This window comes from Strigops habroptila, chromosome 2, assembly GCF_004027225.2.
Source record: "Strigops habroptila isolate Jane chromosome 2, bStrHab1.2.pri, whole genome shotgun sequence".
In the NCBI taxonomy this organism is placed as follows: domain Eukaryota; kingdom Metazoa; phylum Chordata; class Aves; order Psittaciformes; family Psittacidae; genus Strigops; species Strigops habroptila.
Genome location: NC_044278.2, coordinates 67,876,950 through 67,895,878, shown reverse-complemented (window position 1 = coordinate 67,895,878; position 18,929 = coordinate 67,876,950). Strand labels below are relative to the sequence as shown.

The 18,929-nt window shown below is 39.1% G+C and overlaps 1 protein-coding gene across 1 annotated transcript; it reads right to left on the bottom strand.

Moving 5' to 3' along the window:
- Positions 1–7,033: 7,033 nt before the first annotated feature.
- SLC10A2 (solute carrier family 10 member 2) lies at positions 7,034–16,435 on the bottom strand. The gene is made up of 6 exons (XM_030476776.1): positions 16,014–16,435; positions 12,596–12,714; positions 11,385–11,473; positions 8,980–9,155; positions 8,235–8,392; positions 7,034–7,167 (listed from the first exon to the last, which is right to left on the bottom strand). The coding sequence occupies exons 1-6, from the start codon at positions 16,433–16,435 to the stop codon at positions 7,034–7,036; spliced, it is 1,098 nt and encodes a 365-aa protein (XP_030332636.1).
- Between the last annotated feature and the right edge of the window lie 2,494 nt (positions 16,436–18,929).

Here is an 18,929-nt window from a genome sequence, read left to right as displayed (position 1 = left end):
TCTGCTCTGCCCTCACGCGTGGTGTGAGCACAACTGGTGCAGTGCAGCTGGCTGAGGAACAGGGATGAAACAGTGCTCTGTGCTCACCACTGATTGACCTCAGCTTCCTCTCCCAGCCATCCATGACTCCTCACCACCCGAATCATGAAGTTGAAGCCCCTACTCATTTAGTAGCACCACAGTGTTTCCAGGTAGGTACCTGCAAAGATCTCAAGAAGGATTTGCTATTTCTCAGTGAATGAATTGCAATGAGTAATCTGACCATATTCCAGTGATATTCCAAATACCATAAGTGATTCTGGTGTTGTAAAGAGCCCATCTGGTTTATGTTTTCTGACTGTGGGAGGTTTTTATTTTGTGTGCCAAACCGTTTCTGTGGAAAAATTCTGAAAAACACAACAGAATGGGTGAAGTGGTACAGAATAGAAAGAAAGTAATCAATGTGATGACCAGTCCTTCTGTGGACAGCTAACTGTGTCTTCATAAAATAATTTTCTCTGAATTTTCTCCTGTCCCCCCTATCACTACATTGTTCATTTCAATATATCCTGTTCTGTCCTTCCACTCAGATGTTATTTCCCTTTCAATAGGCAAAATAATTGAAAGTAGCTTGTGTTTTTCCTTAGGTTTAATGATGACTGGAAATGACTGCATAAACAGAAAAAGAACCTCAGTTAGCTTGGCAGTGACAGAAGCAGGTCAAGGAAAGGGTGTAAGAGACATGGGCACATATTTCTACAGCTTCCAGCAAATAACTGTTGAAGGACTTTCTGAGCCAAAACTTGTACCTTGAGCATCATATTAAACTGCCAGCAATTACTTAGTCCATAAAATAGTCTTTTTTCCACCTCTTTCTTAAACCCACCTTTTAGATATTGTGCATTAATTTTATGGTTTTTTTTTTTTTTTTTTAAATCATCATTCGATATCTTAAACATGAAATATGTCTTCATCTGTGTAAGCTACATATTTTGTTCTGATTCCTCAGTAGGTGTACATTTATGGAAAATTGGTCCATATCAGCTATGGGTTATTTTTTTGAGTTCAGGGTATATTTTTAAAGAAAAAGCCTTGCATTGAAAGAATTTGTGTTCTACATACAGCAGATTTACTACTGACATTAGAAACACATCACCAGCACAACCTGTAACCCTGACATTTTCATTAATCCCTTGCAATTAATTCCACTTGTGGGGAATTAATTGTACTACCAAATGATTTAAACAGGGCCTTACCATCTCAACATGACCTCCTTACATCTATTTTGAATTCAGATGGGGGAAAGTGGCTTTTAAAAACTGTGATGAAATCTCCCAAAAGAGTAATGCATAAAGGCATTGCAGAAGGAGGAGACAGAAGGTCTGTAGTCATATTTAAAAGAATGTATCAGATTACCTTAATGATATCTGGTCAGTATATCTAATCAACATATCTGAGGTAATTAAGCTACATCTATAAAATATGAAGCAATGTTAAATTTGTGTGAGGCGGAATCACTGGGTTTGTAATTGCTAATACTTTTCATGGTCAGGAACAATTGCAGTGAATGAGAAACTGTGAGCTTTGTGCGCTTTAAGGAAAACCTGCTAGATTCTGTTTGTCTGGAACAGAAACTATTCCTTTTCATAATAATAGCTAAACTATGTAGTAACCAGGGGATATACCACTTACAGGAACTGATCAACTCCCTGTTACAGCAAATAAAAGTTTTCCTCAGCACTGAGATTTCTTTTCCCTTTCTTGGGTGTTTTAAAGTATTTGCAGTGATTGCAAAAGATTTATCAACTGGTGGGTTATTAGAAAGTCAGAAGTCCAGCCCTCAAGGCTGAATACCCAAATAATTAAAGTCCAAAAGATGAAAATCTTTATTTCAAGTTATTATTTCTAGAGTCTCGTGTTTTCTTCAATCCTTATCTGAGGGAGGAGGCTGATTTATGATCTTTCAAGTGTTACTGGCAATTGATTGATTCATTAAGTCCATTATGAGCAAGCAGAGATATCACTAATACTTTTTTATATGCTCTTTGTTTACATAGACATTATTTGGAATGTCCTCACTGAATATTATTCCAAGCTCTCTCAAAGTCCCGTATAATTCTGTGTAAAGATGCAGGGCTGGGAGAAATTTATTAAAGAGGCATACTTCTGGTCAGTTCAAAGAGACAGCTGGAAGTGCTATCTCTTTATTTTTTAATTTGTTTATTTTTCTAAATTGTGAAATATTTTACAATATATTACAAAGGTCTTCTTATGGACTTGCAATTATCTTATGTAGAGTGCTGACCCTTCATCTGACTGCAGAAGAATTTGTACAGATTAGGGGAAAGCATGCAAATAAGGATGCACAGAAGTCAGAGGGAGGATTTGGCTGCCTAAAAAGTGCCCAGTGCCATTTGAGATGCTGTAGGGCCATGGCAGGTGTAAGCAGGACACAAGACCTGCAGAATACCTGTGACTTGCTAGACTGGCAGTGGAAAGCCAGGCAGAACACCCAGGGCATATCATGTCACACTAGATACCTATGTTCAGGCAACCAAATTTCACACTGAATTGTGCATAATCTCTTTGTCTCCTTCCAGAATTCCTCCCATCCTAAACCAGGTGTCTGAGGGGTGTGATGGCTTGCTCTCCAGAGGTATCTATCTTTTCCTAATGACAGTGCTGACTGCTTGATTTCAAGGAAGAATGAAGATCGATGTTGGAAACTTATTTGTAGATGGCTAAATTTAATGGAAATTAAACGGAGACAGCAATATCATTCCACAGCAGATATCTACTCATGAAAACATATTAGTACTCCTTCAGGGCTTTCAATTATCCATCTTCTGTGATTCCAGTTTGAAGACTGACAAATATCCTGGAAAGCAACAGTTATTTTTACATTTGATATTTTAAATTAATCTAGTGCTCAGTTTAACTGAGGTGTTAGTGCTTCTAGAGCAGAATAAATATTCCTTAGGAAACAAAAGCAGAGATTTACTTCTACTTTCCTTCAATCCTGGCTAGGAAAATCCAGCCAAGTTTGCTGGGTTGCCATTTTGTTGTGGTACTATTATGCTATATTTGCTTTAATTCTAGACAATAGCAAGCAACACAGTTAATCTGGGGAAAGAAGGAGCATTCTAGTTAAATACCAAACATTGGAGGTCTGTGCCTTGGGGGATAGGGAATACTGATTATTGTTTTAGATTTGCATCAAGTGTGCAGTATGTTAATTGGTTCGACCACAAAACAGTAAGTTCCTTTTTCCTTTCTGAGGCTGACAAAAATAATACTGATTGGCAGAGACTATAATAGTGGGTTTTGAACATCATAACCTAATTAGTTTGAAACAAGAAACTTGTTAAACATAAACTGCAAATCAATTTGCTTGTTAATTCTATTCAAATTGCACTTTTTTCTGACTAACACAGCACACTATATGGCAGAAACAGTTCTATGTGTCTTTTGGTCAGCTGAGAAATTAGTTATATGTTCATAGGAGATTAGAATCATCACGCAGAACTTTTTTTGCCTGGTTTTCTTTTGATAGGTTACAAAGACCTATCATCCTGGTTAAAGGAAGCATACTGGGTGCTCAGAGACTTCATGCAGAAAAATAAATTAAGACAAAAAGAGGTATTTATTTTCAACTAGTGTTTGGGGTTTTATTTTTTCTTTCTTTCTTTTTTTTTTTTTTCTCTCTGAAAGTAAAAAATTAAAATATTTGGTGTAAATGAGGCCGCATAAATCTACTTTATGGAGACAGAAAATTCCAGAGGACAATTCATCCTGTAACAGGAGTCTGAGATAGTGGGCATGATTAACTCTGTGGTGGTGCATCTCTTTGCTGACTAGGGAACATGTCTTTATACACAGATTTATAGCTACAGACTTTGATTTGGCGAGTGTGCAGAAAGTTAAGACTCAGGGACTACCCAGGCTCTCTGGATAAGAATGATTGTAAAAGTAAACTAGGTACACTAATCTAGAACCAGCCAAGAAATCCCTATAATTTCTTAGGCTGAACTGGTAAATCCATGATTACCAGCATGTGTAGGAGTTAATCACATTGGTTATTCTGTTCTCCTGAACATGATGCTTTTAAATTGCATATCCTGCAATGTCCCATCCACAGACTTTCAATGGATGGATGATTACTTAAACAGGAGCGGTGACTAGGTGATACTGCCTTTTTTTTCAAAGGTTGTTCATGCTGGAGAACATGAGAGGAGATGACGTTGAGCAGGTTAAACAAGCTGATCTCGGCAAGCCGGGGTTTTTCTTTCAATAATTGTAAGACAACTGCAACTGCAAGGCTGGAGGCTACCAGCCTCTGTTAACTGAGAAGCCCATATGTCAGGATTGGTATGGCTAACAGCCAAAGAAATAGCATCTTTTATGGAGACCTCTGGGGAGAGGACACAGCTTCCCCAAAAGTCCTTTATGCTGCTGTGAGATAACCCACTCCAGCTTCACCAGTGATGAATGGACATTGATGCTGCCCAGACTTCTACAGCTGGAGATTTAACAGCTGTCATGTCAACATAAGCCTGTGCCTGGCAACATCAAGCCCTGTTTTTTTGTTTAGGTTCGATGTGTTCTGGACACATATGTTGGTTAAGACTTTTGAGCTGGCTTTGCTTCACATAAAGCTTGGGACATACAACCCAAGGGATGTAATAGTAATGGCCGCAGAAACTGCAGCCTCAATCCCTCACCTGGAGTTCTAAGTGCACATATGCATTAAAAAATGTGTATCAAATATGGCATCAGACATCCCATGTTTCTTTTAGTCTTCATCAGATTGCCCAGAGAGGTGGTAGATGCCCCATCTCTGGAAACATTCAAGGTCAGGTTGGACGGGGTTCTGAGCAACCTGATCTAGTTGAAGATGTAGGCTCATTGTAGGTGACCTTTAAAGGTCCTTTCTGCTCAAACCATTCTATGATTTGATGATTGATTATTAAACATATTCATTTTACACATAATCTGAGGTGGTTTTGTTACATCTCAAAGACGTAAACTTTGTCTGCATGTTAGGTTTCATTCTCAATTCTTTCCACCTTAAATTACTCCAGTGGGCAAAATTATAAATAGTTTCTGACTTTATTCAGTTCAGTGTTTATACAGTTGCTTTAAATACACACACACATAGTATAAGCAAGACAAACTATTATTCTTCAATACATTTTTAAAATCTGTTGAAAATATGCATGGAAGCATTGAAGTTTAGCGTGGGAAAAGAGTAGCAGTTTGGTGTGTAAGAAAGTCATGATCCTAACTAACTTCTGCTGACTGTTTTTTGATGGACGTGGGATAAAGACAATAGCCTTTTTACTACAGATGTCAGAAATAACAACTTATCCTTTTCTCTATGAATATGCTGTTGCACATTTCTGATTTTTCCATAACAGACTTTACTATATTTTTCTGTTTAATCTTTGTTCTGTAAAACATAGCATGCCTCATTATGTGCTACCTCCTTCCAAGTGTTAAACTCTTCCTTGGAGGTTATGACCACTCTCAACCCCCCCTCAAAAGCAAAGCATATTCAAGCCTCCCAGAACCCAGGAACATTTTGAGACCCTTTCCCCAATGTATGGTAGGTAGAAATAATTTATTCTTTGTGTAATATTGGGCACATTTCTGCAGCAGTGGAAAGCTACATGTTGGGAACTTAAATTCCACCATTTTTTGTTTGTTTGTAAAAAACCTGCCACATTAATTCACAACGCCTCGGAAGGTCCACTTGAATATGACAAAGAGGTATATAGTTTCCATGTGTCGATAGTTGGCTCTTTCTTGAATTTTTTGGCCAGCCAATCTCTCATTCATCTGAAGTTCTCTGGATGTTTTCTTTACATAAAAATTACAGGACTAATGTTACTGAATGTATCCATAAAAAATTACAGCTGCAAAAATTTTACTGTACTGTTTCCCTCAGAATTATAACTAATTTTCTCTGCACGCTTAGGGCAGCTTTCCATATGTACTCTTGAATTTTCAGAGACAAATAATGTATGTGTACATCCAATTATTTCTGTTTGTGGTTCATATAGTTAAAATATTAAAGTTATCGACTACACCAGTGTCTACATGTTGTAGACGCCTGGTAAGTTCAAATTTATTGAGTTCATAGAATAACAAAAATATATAACTCTCTACAAGCATTATTGTCTCCTGTTAACAGTGGTGAAAGCAGTCCTGGGCAAAACAGGGACAATTTTGTTCTGCTTTCAAATGCCTCCCTTTCAGTGCAGAAGTTGATAATTTTCTTACACTTCCAAAATCTTTGACTGCTCATTTGTTTGCAGTTGTCGCACTAAAATTGCTCTAGGCTCATGCTCTCAGCTTTGTCTCTCTGTTCATGTTTCCAGCACCTAGAAGACCCAGACTGAAGATTCAAAGCTGTTACCTTCTATTACTTTGAAAGAAAAAAAAAAAATAGTTGTAAGGTACCTTGCACTTGTTAAAATCATAGTTTTAGTGTAAATTAATGCTTTGAGCAATTAGTACAGTGTAATGACTTTAGTCTGCCCCGACTGACCTAAAAGAAACTTTATTTCTTTATTAGTTTGTTCCAATTTCATGGTTGATTAATGTCCACTGAAATTCCTCCAGCGTTATCAGATCTTCCACATCAACGCATGTTGCTGCTTAGGGCACTTTCACAAGATTTCTTTTTGGTGTGGGGGCTGAGACTAGCAGACAGATTTGCAGTATCATGGCTGGAGTTGGTAATGCAAATATCCACCTTTTTTTTTTAACAATAGCCCACCTTTATTCTGCCTTTCTTTAAATAAGCCACAAAAACCCCGTTAAATATCTTTTTTAGGGAATTAGCTTCAAAGCCATATTCAACAATTATGGCAGAAACCGTGTTAAAAATCAAAGTAGAAATCTTTCATAAGTTAATCATTTTAAAGTCTTACTGTACAATATCAGCAGAACTTCTCTTTTTGTTAAATATTTCCATAAAGCAACGACATGTGAAAAAATAGTTTTAAGTAAACCATATATCTTTTGAGTTGGTGGGAACAGAAGTAATTGTCTATTTGTCTTCATTTGATACAAATCCTCCATTTACGTTAGCACGTGATGGCGTTGATTTTGGATCCTCTTTTTGCTCTGTTTTCTCAATATCTGTGTTTGTTTTCACCCAATGTCTTCTGTAAACGCGGTAGGCTGGGGATTGTTATATATTTAGTATTAAATAAAGAAATTATAAAAATTTCCTGAAAAAGACACTGTAGTAACATGTACCCATGCAACATTTTCCTTCCTTACATTGCTAAAACAAAAGGTTTCTTTAAAGCTATGTTTAATTATTTTATGTCAACAGCACTCATCACTGGAAAAATACTTTTAGAAACTAAGGAAAACATTTTAAATCCCTTGTTTGGTGTTTGATTGCTTTGTGTTCCTGTTTTGCGCAGTGACTTTTAAAAACATTGCCTGTCTCCCTTGGGAAGTCTACACTCTTCGCTGGGTCTGTGAGACTGACCTTTACTTCCACGCCAGTTCTGTTTGGCAGGAGCTGGGACAAAGTGGTTTGTCTGTCCCCACGCCATTGTGTGACACAAAGGTCGGAGTCAGGGCTGCACCTCACAGGCTGTGTCCTTGGGACAGTGCTCTGGTCAGTGCTCTGGTATTGAGTAAGATGGCTGGTTTGGGACTGGGAGGTCAATAACCACAGCTGATTTCGGGTGTGAGCAACAGGGACAAGGTCCCAACCTTCAGTAGGTTAGTTGTAATAGCAGCAGTGCAACTCATGGGAGGTGTATGCGAGGGTAAAAAAGTGACCTTTACCTCTAAGGGAAGATATTTTCTCACATTAGCTGTGAAGCTAATGCCCGTTGCCTCAACATCTGGTAGGAGGGGGAGTTTGTGGGGGCAGCCTTGCTGGGCAACTGTACACCCAGGCACCCTGGAGCAGTGGAAGAAGATGCATTTGGCCTTTTTTGGCCAAAGGTAGTAACAATCCTGTGCTCAATGTAGTCTCATGTGCTCAGCTGTAGGTAGTGGAGATCCCCTGCCTTGTGCTGTAGAAAAAGGGTCTTCCAAGTTTTGAACTGAGCCTTGTATATTCCTAGTTATGTACTGGGCACAGCACAGTGGTGATGCTCAGTAATCATTTAGGTCATTTTCCATTTGATTGTTTTTATCCCTTCTTGTTTTTTCCATATCCATGAAAAATGGGACTGATAATAATGATAATTACAACTCTATCATAGAAAATATCTATACTTTACCTCCTAAAATTAGTCCTGCAAACAACAGCTGGAAAATGCTGTAGATGAGTGGGAAAGTAAACATCAGTTCAAGTTCTTCAGCAGAGAATGAGAGTTGTACTATAGTTGAACATAGCTGACTGTTTTGCATGCCTGTTTCCAGAGACACCGTACGACATCTAAAGAGAATAATACAAAGACAGTTGTGAAATAGCTGCCTTATGCTTTTTAGTAATCTAGATAAGCAAGAAACATACAGTAATAGATAACTAAGAAAATGGTTATCTTGCAGCTCACATAGTCAACAAAACACTCCTCAAGTCATACGGCTGTTACCACCAGAACACAGACAACTTGTGGCAGTTCAACAATTGTAAGGGACCATGATCCACCTTCAAGCCATGTGTGTACCACTATCTTCCTCTCTTGTAATGATGTTCTAAATTGTAGGCTGTTGCATCTTCATGAGAAATTTCACTGCAGTCCCAGCCCACTTATAAGTCAAGTCTGTTTCACTTGTTTGAAGTGTAGGACATGGGCACACAAAGAGAAGAAGTATGAACATCTGGAGAAAATAGTATAGTCAATCTGTATATAAAAATGTGTTGGAGTAAAGTTTTATCCCAGAAACAGGTTTTGGGAATGAGTGACCCTGAGCATAGCTAATGTTTAGAGAAGATTCTCAGCATTTATTAATCATTAAATAAAAACTTTTTTTTTCACAGTTGGAAAAGGCTACAGGTCTTTGTCATGGAGAATTCCATACCTGCTCCAAGACAGACCAGCTAAGCGGGCCAGAAAGAATCCCAGACAATAGCCAGTTGCTGGAAATATGGTGCCAATGATCCATAATTTGGGTGTGATAGTCCAGGAGCCTTGGTAGAGTATTCCCCCAACCACAGCAATGATCACGATGAGGACTGCTCCCACAATGGAACCGACCTGTCAGGGAAAAGAGGGAGGACTGTGTGAATAAGAGACTCCAACAAAATTCAATGGCACCAAACATGGTGTCAGACATGCCTGTGACTGTCTCTGAGTCACTGAAACTTCTTATTAAACATAAACCCTAAAGTTTATAGCAACGTAATTCACAGCCAGTAGACAGATTAGATAGCTGCCATTTTTCCCAGACAGGAGATGTACGACGTACTTCAGCGTGTTACTACGGATAAAGATCAAGGCACAGTTATAATAGGTATCTATAACAGGTACCTGTAAAACTAGTCTCTTGAAGCCTTGGCTATAATTGTACTTAGAACTGGAGATTAAACATAATTTCATAGGTGTGACGTGAACAAGGAATGGTGCACACATTAGAAAAATTTCTCCAGAGTTGTTGTGAAACTGGCAACCTAATAGCTAGTAGAATGCAATTTTCCTCTCCACTTCTTGGGCAGTCACACTCTGGGGCTTAGTATAATGTTTGCTAACTAGACGATAGACTGTTAGTGATAGCAAATTTTTTTCCAGGTGGAGGGGTAAATATTTAACATGGCTGAAAATTTGTGTTTGAACACTGTGGGTTTGTATAGCATTTCTACATAGATGTAGTCACTGAGTTAATCTTATTTCCTGTGGCTGAATGTGCTAAGATCTTCACTGCTGATTGCTAAAAAAAGTGGTAACTCACTCTCTTCTCAATATCCAAGAAAAATATCTGCCCTTAGGGCATATGTTGCCAGGGATCTTACTGGCAGACTTTTGGGGCTAAGCTTAGGATAATCCATTTCTCAGCTAAATGTGTATTTCCATTAAACTGGCTTTATGAGTCTTTGGCTGAAGCCTTTTTAAGATCACTGAGCAAACAAGTACTTTTGTTTGATTGAGCTATTAACCACACGCACCTAGGGAGAAGAAACATGGTCTGACCATGACAAACTCTTCTCTTTCACCTGGCACGCTGTACTTGTGCTCTTATCTCCACTTCTCACTATACAGACCTTAATCTGACAGGTATGGCTCAATCTGCACTTGGTGATTCATTGTCCTACATAAAGCAAACTGTCAATGGACCCTACTGTGGGTTGCTCACCCACTTGGTAAGAAAGAGAATGAAACAGGGTTTTGCTGAGAGAGCAAGTAGAGTTTCTTTCCATGTGAGTTTAAGTCCATGCTTTTCCCTTAACTGGTTAAACAGGAACAGTACAGTTTTGAAACCAGCACTCAATAGTATCCAACTTCATTTGCACTATGAGCGCATTCAAAAATACAGCACAATAAGCGAACAGTTTAAGAAAATGAATTGACTTAAAAGGACCTTATTTGTGTTCTGTGTTTCCTGAGCTGACAGAAGGCACATGGTAACTAAGCATAGGTAGAATAACAAGTTTCCAGAGTCATTTTCTTCAAGAAAATTTAGAAAACATATGTGTTGAGTAAGAATGGTTAGCAAATGCCAAGGGTACTCAGAACATTTGACAGTCACTTTCAGCCTAAACCTACTGAAAAGAATGGTTAATTTGCTGTTAACACTAAATGCAGCTAATTTATAATAAAAATATCAATAAATAATATTACTTTATATATAGATTACATATAAGAAATGTCTAACAATTTAATAATCTTCTATTATTATATAATTACATGCAATTTATTATTATCATAATAATTATTATTTTTGAGAACAGTTTTTGCAAAAAACCCCATATTTGTGATGCCTCTGAAATGATCTTGTGAAGATAGTTGAATTTTCTGAACAGTTTTCTTAGACTTTTTAGCATTTTCAAAATTTTTTTGAATAAAAATTGACTTCACACTCAGAATTGGCCCCATAAATCAATACACTGGTTTAAAAGTAGGAAGTCATAGGTTTTTTAATCCAGAATGTTTTTATTTTTTATTATCTTGCAGAGGAAAAATTGCTTCCAGTTGACCTGAATGATTTTCCTTCAGTTTCAGTTTACATTATGAACTGAACTCAATTACTATCACAATTTTAGTCAAAGACAAAAGTAGGCTTTTTGGATAATCATGGTTTCTAATAATGTATGCAATTCATGCATGTTTGCGCAGGGGAAAGCAATGCATTTCTGCAGCATCTCATTTGTTTTCTGCTGAAAACTTCCCAGCTCTTATGAAGTCAGACACTAATACTATGAATAGCAATCTACTGCCACTAATTCCATAATTTGTCCATAAATACTAATGCTTCAGCTTTATATATCTTACCTTAAGTATGATTTTTGCTTTTCTAGGCCATTTGTGGTTAACATACATTCCAAATGAAACAGGAATTACAAGAGCTACTAGTGAAAGTCCTTTAAAAAAGAAGAGAGAAGTTAAGCGCAAGTATCGTGCAGAAGTTCACGTCAGGAGGACAGACGCCATGCAGCATGGCTATGGTTACAGAGCACGCCTTCAGAGGATGCTTCTAGTATGTGCACCCCAGAGCACGCATGCATGCTCTACCCACACCTGCCTATTTGCTTTTCTATAGAGTCTGTTATCTTTGGCAGCCTGTTGAAGTAATTGCCATTCTGCTGAGCTACATGCTCATTCACCTGCATCAGAAAGGCAGACAGAAATTTGAGTGTGCTAATCATCACTATCCTGTAATATGAGTAGCTATATTAAATGTTCATTTTATCTGCAGGTGTTTCACTACTGTACCATATCAACAACTGGTTTAGAGCTTCTTTTGTCTTGTCCTCCCCCCTCCAGTATTTATTTTGAAAGCACAAGCAATGTATGTGATTTTTTTCTCCCCTAGAACAATAGGAAATTAAATTGAAGAATATGAAAGTGATTCTGCTGGCTTTTAAGATTAGCATAACATGGAACCACACTTGATAAGCACTAGGGCCACAGCTCTGCAAAGCACTGGAGCATGTATTTCCAAACACTCTGACTATTTTCTCTTTGTAGCTGGATGAGATTTTTGACAGGATGTCAAATGAAGCCACTCCTGGAGGTGTAGATTGCATCTTTTCAAAGAGACTCAGCAGTTTTAATCACTTGCTTAATTATCCACATGTGCTTAAGTACTTTGCCAGATTATGGCCTCAGCACTTAGCACTTTGCAGGATTGTGCTTTAAAGCTGTTACAAACACTTTCATCCACGGAAAGTAGCTATTCATGTACAAATTATTCTACATTCTTATCCCCGTACCTCGCAGGTCTCTAAACCATTTGGAAAGAAAAACATGCACAATCTTTTGATAAATATCTGTACAATATTTATAATGTTCTGCAGAGCTGTGGATGACGTGAAGTGATCGAGGTACCTAATTCCCATGGAAATTATTAGAAAGTAGGAGGATGACCATTTTTCAGACTCTGGGGTCATTTCTTCATGACTCTGCAGGATGATGGTATGAAGGTTGTTACTAGAGGATAAAAGAGAGAGTCAGAATGCAAAGTGCTGCTTCACTGGACTCACCAATGCTGTCATAGGGGAGTACAACTGCGTTCACATCAGTCCACATCTTAGTGTAAATATAGAGGCAAAGTGGCATCATTCCCATTGCAAGTAGTGTGGAGCAAGTTGTCATGCTGACGCTGCAAAGAAATTGGGTAGATTGACAGTTCATCTCATGCTGGTCTATAGTCTTCCTAATTTTCTTATTATGACTTCACAGCTTATGAAAGGTTGGGCAGGAAATGCTGTTGACTACAGTCTATTTATCCTGTATATGAGGTTAGAGAAAGGCTAAATGGAAGGAATGGCTTCTGCTGAAAAGAGAGAAATGTAAAATATCAACCTGATCTGCAGCCACATGACAATAACTTGCAGTGCAAATGAGGCAGGCAGACAGGCAGCCATCAGGAAGATCTGTTGGCCAGTCTGCCTGCATGCTGCCTGTCCAAATAGCTTCTGAGAGGGTGGCAAGCTGGACAGGGTCAGATTGAATGGAGTTTTCCATTATACTAGCATTTCTAGAGTGTTAAAATTTCACTCCAAAGTCAACAACATAGAAAAAAAAAATAAAAAAATCACTGTCTAGGTTGTGTGTTGTAATAAAATTCCCTTTTGTGGCTTGGTTTGCTCTAGGCCAAAGAGTAGGTGACGAGAATTACCCAGTGAAGCTGAGCATAAGTATTGCTGCTTCCTTTTTTTGTGCAAAGACATTTCTGTTTTAAAATATAAAATCTTGAAACCATCAGGCCTGAAACACCTTGTACTGACAGATGCATTCTGAGACAGGAATGAAGAAGGAGGAAAGGCAAGATAGCTAAAATACGGAGGAAATTCTCAGAATCTGAGTAGAATAGATAAAATTATGTCTACAAATCACACTCCTCTGACATAAAAATAATGAGAGGGGGTTCTAGTTAAGGGACTTCGGAAATTTCCTTATGAGCCTAACTTCTGATTTCTCTTTGATGTTGCTGGTCCTCAGAAACGGGACTACTGACCCTGTCTACAAACTGGGCAGTTGCAGAGAAATCTAGAACAATTAATACAGAAACCACAGGAATATTGGTGTGAGTTTTTGTCCCTTTAACTCTCTGCTTCAGAGTCACTGCATAGAACTTTGTAGGAGCCTCAGGCAAGAAAGTTTCTACACACACAGAAAAAAAGAGACATGGGCTACGATTAAGATAAAATAGGTAAAAGAGCTCATTTTTTCCGATCTCCAGATTTCCTATGTCTTCATACTGTCCCTGTATCTACATCCTGTTCCAGCCTGCACATTCTCTAACCCTAGTTCCTCTGCTCACAGAAGCTCCCAGGGGATTGGATAAAATGGATAAAAGAGATTATTTTTCCTACCTCCAGACTTCCTACATCTTCGTACTTTCCCTGTATCCTGCTCCCAAGTTTGCACACTCTCTAACCCCAGTCCCTGTCCTCACAGAAGCTCCCAGGGGAGCTGTGGAGAAGATGGTGTTTCAGAATCAGTTGTTTTTGTGAAATATCAAGAGACGTCAAAAAAAGATTTCCCTATGGGAAGCTGGGTCTGAGTTACTGAGAAAGGTATAAAAATTTATCCTTCACCTTCCTGTGATTATAAGAGCAGTAGAAAACAAACTCCTGCTCTAACTTGTGGTCTGTTTGCACTGGAATGTTTTGAAGCAGGACTGTAGACAATGCTAGTGGTTTTTTTATGTACAAACATAAAATATTATCAGCTAAATCCAAAACCTTGTCTGCTCTGATAGGTGGGCTTTCTGTCAATACTGTGCTGGCTCCAGAAACCAGCCAAGCTACTTATATTGTTATTTTTCTATCAAGAACTGAAGATGCTTGAATTGCCATTTCTGCTGTAGGTCACATATTCTCTGGTCCCTGCATTATTCTCACAAAGGTACTGACCAAAAGCCTTTGACTTCTTAAGCTAAAAGTCTTTACCTGAAGAACAACCTTTTATAGGTATTTTCAATTTAATTCACCCTCTACCAGCATCCTGGGATATAAACCCTACTCATATTTACATTTATCATCGATTCTCACTTTTACCACTGATTTTAGTGGTGTGACTTAGAACAAACTATGCTAGGAAAGCATAGTTTAGCTCAGTACATTCTTCTAAAGAAAGACTAGGACAGAATTTCAGACTTGTGCTGGATATATTTCCATCTGTGGTTTCTTAGACCTGTATTTATTGGAATTAGATGTCTTACAGCTCCTAATATCACAGGTTTTTTCTCCACAGTGAGGAAGTTGGTGATTAGCAGAGCTGACCTCATACATAGTTTGAAAGCTGGTATTACATTAACACCTGTATATGACAGAAAAGCTCAGTATTTTCAAAGGATGGAAAAAATGTCTTATTAAAGCTACAAATATTAACATTCTTAGTCTATTTGCCCTAGCTCCACATCTTTCTTACTTCTATTATTTTTTCCATTTCTAGTTCAGACTGGCATATGATAAACTGGAGGAATGCTACAATTTATGTTACTCTGTGGGAAACAGAAACGATCTTGGGGTTTTTTTTAGAGCAAAGTAATCAGGATATAAAAATCAAAAGATAGCTCATTTTTAAAGGCTGTTAGAGTTAATGAACCCCCCATGGAATTTGCATCAAGAGTAGGGTCACTTCTTGTGCGTGTTTGATGTCCTAGGCCATGCCAAGTGCCTTACATATCTGTTTCTGAGTTCAGAGAACCCTGTCATTGAGACCATCACACTTTGTCACAAAGGGGTTTTTTCATTGCCCCCAATATGCAGGGCTATGCCTTAGTCAGTGCCTTCTAGCTTGCAAAACTTTCCCTCAGTTTGAGGACTTTGTGGAAGGTGCCAGGAGCAGATAGAATGACCACAAGTGATTTTCATTTGTATTAGTTCCCAGAAAGATAATCTATGCCTGTCTATTCATCTTTTCCTGCAAAAGGAGGGAAAATACCTGTCCACAGGTAGTCTTTTTCAAGAAACATTACTTCAAGAACTATTGCACAGCCATTATTTAGTACAGAGGATTCAGATCCTCAGTTTTTAGTACAGAGGATTTTAATCCTCAGTTATATATATATATATATTTTTTTTACTGCCCAAGATTCTGGGAGAAACAGAAAATCACAAAACTAGTTCTAACTTGGACAAAGATTTCATAACCTTTGCTATCTTAGTGGTCTTCACAAATGCTATTTTTGGCAGGATCTGAAGATTTACAATGAAGACATTTTCTAATATATACAATTCTGTTCCAGTATTTTCCTAATGAATTCTCATTGAACCAAGGATATTTGCTATTCTGCTTATATTTAGTACTATCACAGTAATTAAACACCTTTACCAGAAGAAAGGTCCACTATGCATGGGCCAGGAAACTAAGAAAAAAAATCAGACAGTCCCTTTCAATATTAAATAATGTAAAAACAATATGAACTACTTAGGGAATGGCTGGTCTTACCTGAGGTCCATGTCTCCATCCACCCAGTAGGCGACGATATTAGAGGCTGTGCCTCCTGGACAGCACCCCATAATCAGCACCACGACAGCTTGAATAGGAAGAATGTCAAAGGCCAGAGACAGCACGAAGCCTGTGAGAGGCATAATTCCAAACTGGCAAAGGAAACCCACAAAAATACCCCAGGGTCTTTTTATGTGGCCCCAGAATTTCTGAAGTTCCACATTGCAACCCATGGAGAACATCACCAAAGCCAGCATGACAGTTAGAACAGCACTTAAAATTGTGCTCAAAATTTGATTAAAATTGTCTTCTGATAATACACAAGATGTGCCATTGCAAATAGTAGCATTTGCTGGACAAGCTGCGGAGTTTTCTGCCAAAAGGCTAGTGTTATATTGCTCAGAAAGAAGATATGCCTGCATTTTGAAATACAGAACCGCTCAGTACATCTGAGGCAAACTTTCAAGCCTGTGTAAACGGTTGTTTGTCAGTGACTGCTTTTAAATGATCCAGGAAGCAATAAAGTGCAATAAATACTTGAACACTCTTACTATTCTTGAAGGGTTTGGCACAGTGCTGATTCATATAGTTATAAAAGTTGCACTTGCTTAGTACAGTGACAATTAATCATTTATTCATATGATAATGAGGAATCCCACATCAAGAGAATAGCTGTGTTAATATTTAAGGGTGCAAAAGAGGCTTGTGGTGTAGTTGAGCACATGAAATGAGAATCACAGGAGGAAGATAAAGTTTACACTTCATTCTTTGAATTTCTTGCATGCCTGTGGGAGAGCCATGCAATGCATGCATGCACAGCCACTGGCATTACAGGGGTCTGTGAGGTGAAAGACTGAGACACAGGAAAACACAAGTAAAGGTCTTGAGCTAGGATTTGAAACTGCAACCCTTGCATTCACCATGACACCCAGGCTTGTTTGAATGTGGTGGGATCCTCATTTGGTCGTATTTCTAGAAGTTACTAGTGGCGTACAGTGATAACTCTACCACAGAACTATGTGCACCTTTCTGTTACTTTTGGCTCCTAAACGTAACTGTTAGGTAATCTTTCTGTTTCTTTCTCAGCTTCCATGTAATCCTGAAGATGGTGAAGATCCCTGGCTGCAAAGCTTCCCATGAAGCAGACTGCTAAAACTCTGCCTGTACATGGCTTTGGCACATGGAGAACTGCTGGTGCTCTGACATCTCCACCTCCCTCCAGCCTAGGCAGGGTGTGACCACCTGATGGCAGCTCTTCCTTGCTTGTGTCTTGCATTGCTCCTGGCCATATTCACCTCCACACTGAGCTCATCAGCCATGGAAGAGAGGAGGAGGGACTGAAGCTGCCCGAATAAGAGCATGGGCTATGCTTATTCGGGCAGGGTGGAGATTTACGGTCATGCTGGCACTTCTGCAGGTGCAGTTTACGCAGTCATGCTCTGCTCCAGCGTGTGCCGGAAACGGCGGGCAGTGAGAGGAGGAGCGTGGGGTGATGAGGGTGGAGGAGGAAGGAGACAGTTTTCCTGTGCCAAGCATGCAACATGGGGAGCAGGGCAGTGCGGCTGGTGTGCTGCTGTGGAACCATAGTACCCAGCCAGAGCTGACCGTGTCCCTGTTAACATGGCAACACGTTCAGCAGCCACACCTGGGCCTAGGGTGCAGGTCACCTTTTTTTGCTGGTTTGGCACAAAGGTCAGGAAAGAGGTTTGTTGTGCCTGGCTTTGGTGTGGCTCATTGTTTGCTGTCATCCCCATGGCTTAAAAGTGATGAGGGGCTGAGGCAGGGCAGCTTCCCTGGGACCTCTTTGGGGTCTTATAGCTCTAGGATGGGCACTGGACATGCTGTATGGTGCGGCTAACACATCTTTTGTACATGGGACCAGAAGAACTTCACAGCATCCTCAGCGTATTTGTGTCCTGCTGAGTGTCCCTGTTCTTCCTTCCCTGCCTTGATTCATGCCCTTCTCTCACGTGTGCTTTCCAGTGGAAAAGTGTCATATATCTGTCAATGCCTAGATATCTTTACTGTGCTTTTCTCCCTACTAGGTCAATGCAGTGCAAATATTCATGCTTGGATATCAAAATAACTTTGTGCCACTGGTGTTCTGCAAGCAAAAGGTGGTACAAGAGCAGCGATATGGGTTCTTCAAGAAAACAACAGCAACAACAAAACACTAGAAAGCTGTGATAATTTTGACTATACTGCATACCTGAATCTCCGTCTCAAGTTCTCAAAAGCTTACCAAAGCCATTGTCTTTGTTTTGGTTTGGTTTTGTTTTAGTGTTTTTTGGTTTGTTTTTTTTTTTTTTAATTGGTCAAAAGTTTACCCCTCAGGCTTCCTCCACAATTCGAAATGTTTTCAAGGGAAGAATTTTGATGCTTCTTTACATGTACCCAAGCTTTGAGGCAGAAGCAGCTTCCAGTGCATATCATAGACTAAATCAAGTCCAAAACTTAAAGTGCAATTGATGACCCCCCCAGCATCATTAGTTTTCAACACAGAAATACTTTTTACTGGGGTAACATGCTAAGCCATAATTATGTTCAGCAAGCCAGGCTCCCACTGAAAGCCTCAGTGTTTTCCACCTAACCTCAGTGTTCAGAACGAGGGGCGTTGCTATTTTTTTTTAACTTTAAGCCATGAACCATTGTGGAGGAGCTGACTGCATTAGAAAGGATTTCCCAGCATGCTCAGAGGGCACCTGTTTCTTTAGAAAGGGGTCAGCTAAGTGGATGTATCTCCTAAATCACTGTTGGGTGCCTGATGGGATAATGTCAGAGTAGCTTTATCCTCCCAGACATCTAGCAACTCCTACCCTGTGATTAGTGCCACATCTGTGCGACTATGATATGTCTAATAGAACAACAAGCAAGGTAATAAGGAGTAGATGAAAGGAAGAGAAGGCTACAAGATCT

Coding starts and splice junctions, on each gene's coding strand:
- SLC10A2 (XM_030476776.1), bottom strand. CDS start 16,435: ATGCAGGCATATCTTCTTTCTGAGCAATATAACACTAGCCTTTTGGCA. Junction 11,474..12,595: donor ACTCCCCTATGACAGCATTG/GTGAGTCCAGTG, acceptor TCTTTTTTAAAG/GACTTTCACTAGTAGCTCTT. Junction 7,168..8,234: donor TGCAGGACTAATTTTAGGAG/GTAAAGTATAGA, acceptor AACAATCCCCAG/CCTACCGCGTTTACAGAAGA.